This window comes from Toxotes jaculatrix, chromosome 19, assembly GCF_017976425.1.
Source record: "Toxotes jaculatrix isolate fToxJac2 chromosome 19, fToxJac2.pri, whole genome shotgun sequence".
Lineage (NCBI taxonomy): Eukaryota > Metazoa > Chordata > Actinopteri > Toxotidae > Toxotes > Toxotes jaculatrix.
This window is the reverse complement of record NC_054412.1, coordinates 15,480,541-15,490,433: the sequence shown is the minus strand read 5'-3', so window position 1 is coordinate 15,490,433 and position 9,893 is coordinate 15,480,541. Positions and strand designations below refer to the sequence as shown.

Sequence of the window (9,893 nt, the reverse complement as noted above, 5' to 3'; positions counted from 1 at the left end):
TTTAAGACCAGTGAATACAAATGGAACCAAAAGTCAATGAGCATCTTGCACTTCACATTGTGATGGGTGGAAATTTATATGTTGAAACTAAAGAGTAAAATGATCAACAGTAAAAATCTCGAAGGCCACATCTGAATTGATGAGCTTATAGTAAGAGTTTAAAATTTTGGCACTGCAGCATTGGAGGGTTGGAATTAAGTTAGTGAACAATGCATGGATGGAACAGTAAAACTGGAGAATTATAGTTTTAGTATCTTTTATAGCTGCTGTTTGCACATTTCTCAAAATGCCCTAATATCTAAGAACTCCATACACTGTAATTGCACATTTCTAAGTAGCCTCTTCTGTCCTCCACCCTAATGTTGCCCCTATTTCTTTACAAGCTGGCATTTCAGAAGCCACCTGTGTCACTAACCTCATTCCTATCTCCTCTCTTCTTTAATCCTCCTTCCCTTGTTATATCACTGCTGCTCTTTCATGTCTTCCTATCTCTCTGTCAGTAATCCATGCTGTGTAGCTGGCTCTTCTTGTCTGCTTTCCCCTGCAGGGCAGCAGGAAGCAGGGGCAGATTCAGATCTGCCACCCGACGCTGGAGAGATGACCGTAATTGAACTGAGTTCCTCTTTGCTCCGGTCATCCCTCCTCCTGCCGGCCCTCTCTCTCCTCCTCCTGCTCCTGACAGATCTCTCCTCTTCCCCCTCTCCTGTCTGAGGCTCTTGATGACCAAAGTATGTTGTCTCTGCGTAGGGAAGGCAGGAGGTTTAGACCCATTGACCAGGAGTCCTGGGGGCCCAGGCCGGGTCAACCCCATCCACGTCATCTTCCTGCCTCGTCCGTCTTTTAGCCCCACATTGCGCAAGCGTGGCAGCGGGGCAGAGGGTGACGTCTGTGTTGTTTCCATGGAACCCAGGTGGACTCTGTCTGAGGAGTGTGTGGTATGTGTGTCGGCCTCCAGGAGCATCCTGGGAGAGATGCCGTTCTTCTCTGAGGAATAAAACGTCTGCAGCTTCTCCAGTCGCTCGTTGATGCTCAGGTGATGAGAGTGGTCCTCCTGGTGGCGGTTGTCGTGGAAACAATCTGACCCGGGGTCTGCTGCCCCATCCGACTGAGTTGTCCTGAGGAGGTGTGTGTGTCGGATCGGTCTCACTGTGCTGTTGTCTCTGATTGGCTCAATGGGTAGGGGGACTTGGCAAGGGGCAGAGTCACAGAGTGGAGAGGCAGAGCTTTTAGGAGGAGACAGATGGACGAGTTCCCTGTCCCTAAACAAGGACACTGGAACATAAAAGTACACCGATGTCACACATTGTCCTATGGATGTGTGCAGCTTTGTTGCTGGACAATAAATCTTTACCTTCAGGAAATATTGTCTCTCTGGTGTCCAAGGTGATGGCGATCTCCTCATCAGTAGCCCCATCTTCTGCTGACAGAGGGGCAGGGGAGGGTGAGGGAAGGCGGGGGGGAATTGAGGGGGAGACAGAGTGAGGAAGTTGGGGTAGGGAGGGAGAAGGGGGGCGGTTCTCATCGTCCTCTCTGTTGTCCTTTCTGTGTGGGTCCTCATTCCTCCTCCTGTTGCTCTGACATTCACTTGTCTGTTGGGTCCTCAGAGGCCTGCTGGACTGCTTAGAGCTTTTCTCATTGGAATCAATCTAAAAACAAACGATTAGAGTGCGTAACAAAGACTAGGAGTCCCTGCCTGATACTTTAATAGAATAATATTACTTTAACATCTCTCGGTGATTAATGTTTATTGTGTTAATGGTGACAATGTCAGCATTACCTGTTGAGTCTTTGGTTCAGTGTTAGTTCTCTCTCTCCATGTATTCTTGCTGGGAAGACACCAATCACTGGTCTCAAGCTTCTGCCAAATCAATAATTAGTAGCTGTTCAAACTTCAAGGCAAACCATATATATTTTTCATATTTTCTTAGGTACCATTATATTGGCCTACTTGTGTATTACAGGCGTCAAAACAGTGGTGTTTACTAGTATTTCAGTATGTGCAGGCTTGTGTGTGCGTGTGTGTGAAAACGAGGTGTGAAACCTTGCTGGTCTTGGCTCCTTTCTGACTCCTGTTGAGCTTGTTGAGCAGCAGGTGATAGGAGGCCATGATGGCAGAGGGCCGGTTGGTGGTGATCGTGTGAATGATTTCGGAGAGCGAGTAGCCCAGCGTCTCCGTCATGTATGCCAACACAGACGAGTTGAGATCCTCTGGACCCAGTCTGGGAAACAACAGCAGAGAGGGAGGGGGAAGAACAACGACAGAGATTAAGTGTGAAAAGTGAAGCAGAGGGAAACCTAATGGGTTGTTCAGGAAGTTCAGCCGGTAATGAATGACTGGTAACTGAAGGATTCTGATTGTGAGCGGTCCAGGGCTGGAACAGTTCTTGCTTCATTCATGTGGATTTCAGAAAACGCATTATTGCCAGGAGGAGCCATACATGATTGCATTTCCACACTGCGTAAAGTGATAAAAGCCTTTTAGCCATGCTATAATATACAAAGCTGTTACCCTACTGACCACAAAAATTTTCATTTTGTTAGAAAACTCGCAGTGATTTCCCTCTTGGTTCTTTTGCCCACACGGTAATGTTTACTGCAGAACTTTCCCTGAGGAATTTTTGTGTCTCACGGCACAATATACACTTACATTATAAATTTAGTGTAATTTATTAAAAAGCAAATGTGAATAAATTGACTTCATTTACATATTTTTGCAGTGTATGCCATTTTTTCCAGGAATATAATGGACACACATGAGTTGTTTTTCTTAACTGGTCCATTCTGCAAAATGTGTGATTAAAAGTATCCCCCTTTATTATATGTGCATACAAGGAAAATGTATTTTTGTGGCCTTTAGCTGTGCCTTTAGCGTGTTCACACAGCAGATCTCTACCTGTTTTTGTGAGAGTGTGTGTGTAGTGGTTTCTTGGCATATCCCTCATTGATCCATCTTTCCTCCATCGCAGCTCTGATGCTGGGTCTCTTGGCCGGGTCTGGCTCCAGGAGAGACAGCACAAATGACACCGCACCTATAACGCAGATAGATCGAGTATAAAGGGCATCAGAGGATGGAGCAACGTAGTTTGTTTTTCTAATTATCTGAATTTTAAATCCAGTAATTTCTGGATTGGTGTAAACGATCAATGACCTGTTTAAAAAAGTTTAAATAGTTTTATAGATTTACAAGTAGCTTAGTTATTGGAAAGTTTCGTAAAAAGTAAACTTGATTCTCCTGCTACAGGCAGGAGAATCACTTACTCATAGAATGATGCACATTTCTGTAGTGATCATACCAGATTAATTAATAAATGAATAGAAAAAAGAGTCGTTTCTGCCAAACAACTCTTTGGCTCAATCCCCTTATGGATGATGTGGAGAACTTTTAAATCTGTATCAAAAAAAAGGAAAAACAACTGATCAAATGACTGTGTTTGATATGAAAGGTGCTGCTAGCAGAGACAAACCCACATAGAATGATATAACTTACAGACCAGCAGAAACTACAAGCAACAACAACAGCTGGTCAATAACCATCTTGCTGGTTACTCAGATTTACTGTGGTAAAGGGACTGTACTTCAAAATGCCTCATATTCATCAACAAGTTTGTTCTGCTCTTGCCTGGCCAAATGGCCAGTCTAAAAAAACAAACAACGTTACACGACTACTCCATGCTGCCAGACTGGTGTCACTCACTGTTACTTCACTGAAACAGTATCAGAGATGACACCATGGAGAGAGGCAGGATTTCCCTTCAGGAGAACCAATTCAGCCTGTCAGCCTGCGACAGCCAGGGGATCCCTGATAAGCTCCACAGTCTGGAGGAGCAGATAGCTGCCACATTAACAGACATATAAGCCGAGACTGATGCGTTTAATTCGCTGCTATCAGTTGCCCTGCTTTCAGTGGTCAGGCCAAAGCAGCTTTTATCAGCAGGGTCAACTCAGTTTGTTTGTAACCGATAAAATCAAAGCACCATTTGATGGTTTAAATGGATAACCTTGTGGAAAAATATTTTTGTGGACACCCAGTTTATTTGTTTGCATAGTGATGATGGACAATGGAAATAAGCCAAATTCCCTGTGATAGAGAAAACACAACACAGAGTTTCTTCAATTGTGGCAGACGTAGTTGGTTTGGGTAAGTTAAAGTCATGTATTGTATTTGGTAAGAAGCAGGATAAAGTCTAAAGTTGATGTGGATGTCTCAGATGCTGATTTGTGGCAGTGATATAACCGTTTATCTGATCTTGTCACAGTCTCAGAGCATCAGGGCCTTACTGGTTTTCAGTAACAGGAGCTATGTTTGTTTGTGGTGACATGGAGCCATGACAGAATGTAACAGAGTGACTATGTGTGAGAAACAGAGAGAGAGAGAGAGAGAGAGAGAGAGAGAGAGAGAGAGAGAGAGAGAGAGAGAGAGAGACCAAAATAAAGAGAGAAACAGAGACACTGAGGCCAATGTGGATTTGGTACAGAACAAGTGGAAGAAGTAAGAAAGAAAATGAAACATTTTTTCCTTCACGTCTCTGTCTCCTGACAGATCTGTGGTCTGTAAAAAGATGACTGAATCCTAGGTTCTATTTGCAATTAGTTATTTCTAAAATCTGCACAAGAGTTCCTTTAGGATTATTCAGGACATCACGTCCAGTTTAGATTTTACTACTGCATAGCTCAGGGGTACCGATGTGCTGACCTGAAACTGAGGAAAAATTTTCCAAATGGAAATTCAATCATTATAAGAAGGAAATCATTCAGTCTGAAAGTTGACTCAAAGCACGCACTCTCAACTCCAGCTCTATGGAGCTAAATGACTCATTGGACATTTTAAAGTGTAATGGTGACACGACTTTTGTTTCGGTGAGGGAGGTGAGATGTGGAGTTACCTTTGCTGACGTCACTGGGGATGCTGCTGATCTCTCCGTTGACCATCTTCTGGTGCAGCTGTTTGATGTTGAAAGGCTCAACAGTAAAGGGCAAAGTCCCTGTCAGCATGGCGAACATGCTCACGCCTCTGGAAAACGTGTGCAAACACAAACACATTTACATTATCCAAACACAGCACCGCAGGAAAACACTGTCTTTTCAGATTTCCACACTAAGCTATGATGGAACAGGCCCGAGAGTCTCTTCAACAGACTTTATCACTTACACGGACCAGACGTCCACTTTGGGTCCATACTTCCTGTGAGCGAGCAGCTCAGGGGCAGCGTAGGCAGGACTTCCACATTGGGTGTTGAGAAGCTCCAGAGACAACGACTCTGCCTTCAGAGTGTTACTCAGGCCAAAGTCTGTGTGAAGCAGCATCATTTTTCCAATGGGTTCTTGTTACTGCACATTTACAGATGCATAGCTACAGTTCTGCAATATCCTGATGTGTCGCAACATTTTGCATCGGCAGTCAAATGTCTTTGGAGAAAGCAGAAATGTCAACATACCTACAATCTTTATGTTGTTGTGTTCGTCCAGCAGGAAATTTTCAATCTTCAGATCTCTACAAAGGGAAAGAGGGAAGACAGCTGTTAGCTTAAAAGGGAAGAGTGTGGTTCAGTGTCGTATTTTCATAGCTGTGTCCTTAATCCTACAGGAAAAGCTTTTTCCCCCCTACTGATCAGTGTTTCGGAGCAATTTACTAAGCAGACACTGGTGGTTGTTTAATTTTAAGAAAAACAGCAATGTGTTTTTGGCCTTGTTAAGCTTTTCTGTGTTTTTATGAACAGCCAGATGAAATGGGACCATGGTAGACCCACATAAGGAAAACTCAGGCTAAATTTGGGTTTTGGTAGAACTTAAACATTAAAAACACTGTTGAAAAATATTTGGGGGAACATTTAGTTGTAATTTTGGGAATTGGTTTGCTTTGGAGTCCTAAAACCCTGCGTCCATCAAGATTTTCAAATCAAGTCAAACTGCTCTTCCTGACTTAATTGCAAACCTCTACCAAAGTAATTTCACTGCTTTCACCTGGAAAAGTTGCCTCACTCTCCTCAAAGTACCCCAGCCTCACCACCAATCTTGCCGCCTGCTCTAAAACTATTGAGCTAAATGAAAATCTGCGGTTAGGACAGAGAGATCCCCTATAAACTACAGCCTGGGAATCAGTCGTGCTCCTTTCATCTGCCTTCATCTAACCAACAGACACTCCAGGTCCCAAAAATCCAGAGAACACCGCTCACACAAAAGTTCAAAGACAGACGGAGCACGAAAGAGCGGGAGCAGACATTGTCATAAAGGAGAAAATGTATGCGGTAAACCTACTGAATGTGGGTGGCAGGAGGTGCGTTTAAGTGCAAATTTTCCATTTATTTCCAGTTTAATCATCTCTGTGTGGGATTGTGGTGGAGGGTGTGGAAGCCAGCGAGTTTATGCATGTGTGTGAAGACGTGGGTGTGTGTGTGTGTGTGTGACAGAGGGAGGTGCTATTGAAGGGTTGAGAGAGGCATCGTTGAGGGACTTCATTAGAAAGGAAGTCCGTGATGTTGTGATGATGTGTGAATCATGGCGCAGGCGCAGGATGATGAGGTCATTGCCTGGTAATCACATTCCCACCTTCAGAGGAGCCAAGGTCTTAAACCAAAGCCCAGAGCTGTGCATGTTGTGTGTGGTTGCATCAAAAGTGCGTATGTGTGGTTGTGTATGTGTGTGAGAGTATTGGATCTCTAACACCTACACATACTAAAATGCCACTAAAATAACACTGTCCACTCCCACACTGCTTTGTGCCAGACATTGATTTTCTTGCAGTGTTTCCTCCTCTGTAAAACTGTTAATGCCCTGCAAACTACTCTGTGTGCTGTGTGCTAACAAGTGTGTTTATATGTATTTGAATCCACAAGGTGTAACCATAACATCCACCGTGCAAAGAAAATGGCTACTGTTTGTGGGCAGGTAAATATTTGAAGGCCTGAGTTATTTTTACTCCTTGGTTCTGCCAAATCTCTAACTGGGCCAAGCAGGTAAAAGCAAGACAAGCTCCACATCACACGCTCCTGTTTGGCTGCATCTCCTCTGGCTGGCATTTAGTTTTAAGAAGGAAAAAAAAAAAAACCTCATTCTGCACAGTGACGCTCAAACATCCAAGTGAAGTAACAATAAGCAAAACATATTTTTGACAAGAAGGGGACTTAAAATGTTGTTGAAACAATGATTATACAGAGCCTCGATGTCTAAAAAACTTTCAAGCAATTTCAGCACAAGTTTAGACATTTACTTCCACTGTACTTTTTTCATTTTCAGTTAAGCTAGATAGCTAGTTTTAGGAAATTATTATCTAGGAAATTATTATATTTGATGAAGGACCTATTGAAGATTTTGTACTTTGCGAGGTTCAGAAAATGGGAGGGACACTAAATATCTGTATAATGTATATGTCTTTAATACATGTAGAAGTGCTGCACATTGTGTCCATGCTCCTCCTGTGTGTGCACGTGCATGTGTGCAGTCTCACCTGTGTACGATGCCGTGTTTGTGCAGGTGCTCCACTGCAGAGAGGATCTGTCGGGTGTAGCGCCGCACCTCCCTCTCCTCCAGCCTCTTCCTCTCACAGATCCTGTCCATCAGGTCTCCTCCGGCACACAGCTCCATGGCCATGTAGTAGCTATTCTCTGTCTCCAGAGTCTGACACAAAGAGTTATTCATTCAAGCTTGTTCAACAGGAACAGATATATGATAACCTTGTAATTACAATCTACAATTAACATAAACTATTAATGGACTCACACATGAGCAGTTGTAATGTTGTAAGACTTTTCTTTACTTGGGCTGTATATGCATCTATGGTGTCATTTTACCTCCAACAGGACTACAATGTGAGGATGTCGGACCATCTGATGAATGCGGGGTTCTCTCTTCATGTTTTTCAGCACGTAAGAGTCCTGCCGTGCTTTTTTCTTGTCAATCACCTTAATGGCCACCTAAACACACACAGACAAACAAATGTCACATACATACACAAGAGCTTTGATGTTGTTTTTACCTTAATTTATCAAAAGAATGTTAAATGATTTTTTTTTTTAAATCAGAAGTCTTCTTACAGTTCACATGTGAACGTAAACAGAACCAGATGTTCACTTTAATGAACGTGCATCCACAGTTATATACTAATGATAGATGTCCTAGTAGTTGTGGCTTCAGAGTCGTGCCCAAAGGGTCTTTCACAGTAATCATTAAGAAAGTTTTGCTTAATCACTTTCTCCACCAACATTTTTCCACTCATCCAGAGATCTGGCCAATGGGCTTCACTTATGAGCCCTCATGACACCCATGTTCTGTCATTTAAAAAAATAAATGACAGAACATAAAAAGATCCTCCGGTATACAACAGTGTGTGTGTTTGGATATTTGCAGACTTCAGCTCCACAGGTCTTGTACCTGCAGAGGGTAACGAGGGTTAAGAAGAGCAAACACCCCTGGAGATGAGTTTGGTTACTGCCATGGAAACCAGGTCAGGTACATATGAGCCGGGGTCAGGGACTCATTGACCGATGAAAGAAAGTCGCCCATACATTTACACACACAAAGGCACTGGCCGTGCACAATAATCCACATCCATATAGTCCCAGTTAAGAGCCACAGAATCGCAAATGGGCAAAATATGGCACATATTAATACATTAGCATGGGTTTATTTTTAAGACTGTTTGAAAGAATATTCAATTAAAAAAACAGGACATGTTTAAGACAGTGTGTATACTTTCCCTCAACATGTACTCATTTTATTTGCATGATATACAAAACACTAATAATGACTGAAACTTTGCAGGCAAGCAGGATTTGATTTTTCCACACTTGGCAGTGCTGCATTAATATGCTGTTTAAAAAATAATAATAATAATAAACATACCTACCTCAGTACACACACTAAAATTTCTTTCCTGTAAAATCCCTCTAAGAGTCATGGTTAGGTATTAAGTAAATGCAGATGGTTCTGACTAAGATTTTGTTCACATAAGAATAATAACAGGCCACTGGCTTCTTTAAACTCATGTGAGTATAATCATCAGTTACACCTGTACAGGGCACAAGTTGTAACCGTGTAATCATAATTTGTGTGTGATCTTTTCCTTTGCCAGGGTGCCACCCCTCCAGTCCTGAGGCCTGTTTCTTCATGTCTCCCCACTCTAATTCTCAAATCAGGGAGAGAGCACTGACCTTTTCCCCCGTGCCGATGTGCAGCCCCTCCATCACTTTGGCAAATGAGCCCTTGTTGATCATTTTCCCCACCAGGTAGGATCCCACCCGTTTGGAATGTGGGAAGCTCCGCAGCAGCTCCCTGGGGACCTTCAGAGAGGGGAGAGGCAGCCTCTCCCGGTCCAGCGCCGAGGCTTCCCACTGGGACACTCCTTCGCCCCCTCCCTCCGCCACCATGTCCTCTGGACTGGGCTTCACTGCAGCAGCTGGCATCCCGGACAGGGTCCGGGCCCCATGTGGCCGCCTCTTACACTCACAGTCAAATCCAAAAACAGGACTGACTTTGTAGAGCACACATACTAATAAACACAGACACACATAAACACACACACAATGGTTTGGTTGACTTGAAAGAAGGAGATCTGCTGCTCAAAAACAGAGACAGGATCCAAATCTTTCTTCAGGAACAGGTGTGTGTCCTCAGCAGCAGATTTCTGTTATCCTTCCACTCTCAGATAAGTAATTCCTTTATTCCAGACTGTCTGATAGGTGACTCCTCTTTTCTTCATTTATTTTTATCTTTTAACAAGTACAGGTGCCTTAAAAATGTCTCTCTTTCAATCCAACTGTGCAGTACTCAAGTGGCTTCTCTCTCCCTCTCACACTCGGTCTCTCTCTGCTGGGTAGTGGATGATTAACTGTTGTGTTCTTAGGTCAGCTCCAGTGATGAGGAGGACATTCTACACCGTAATTACCCCCCCTCCCTTT

At 43.4% G+C, this 9,893-nt stretch overlaps 1 protein-coding gene across 1 annotated transcript; it reads right to left on the bottom strand.

The window, feature by feature from the left end:
- Nucleotides 1-496: 496 nt before the first annotated feature.
- LOC121199861 (hormonally up-regulated neu tumor-associated kinase) lies at nucleotides 497-9,398 on the bottom strand. Its single transcript, XM_041064833.1, has 11 exons — nucleotides 9,147-9,398; nucleotides 7,788-7,910; nucleotides 7,445-7,614; nucleotides 5,436-5,491; nucleotides 5,150-5,288; nucleotides 4,884-5,011; nucleotides 2,894-3,029; nucleotides 2,042-2,219; nucleotides 1,778-1,858; nucleotides 1,352-1,646; nucleotides 497-1,272 (listed from the first exon to the last, which is right to left on the bottom strand). Exons 1-11 carry the CDS (start codon nucleotides 9,396-9,398, stop codon nucleotides 497-499), a joined length of 2,334 nt encoding a protein of 777 aa, XP_040920767.1.
- Between the last annotated feature and the right edge of the window lie 495 nt (nucleotides 9,399-9,893).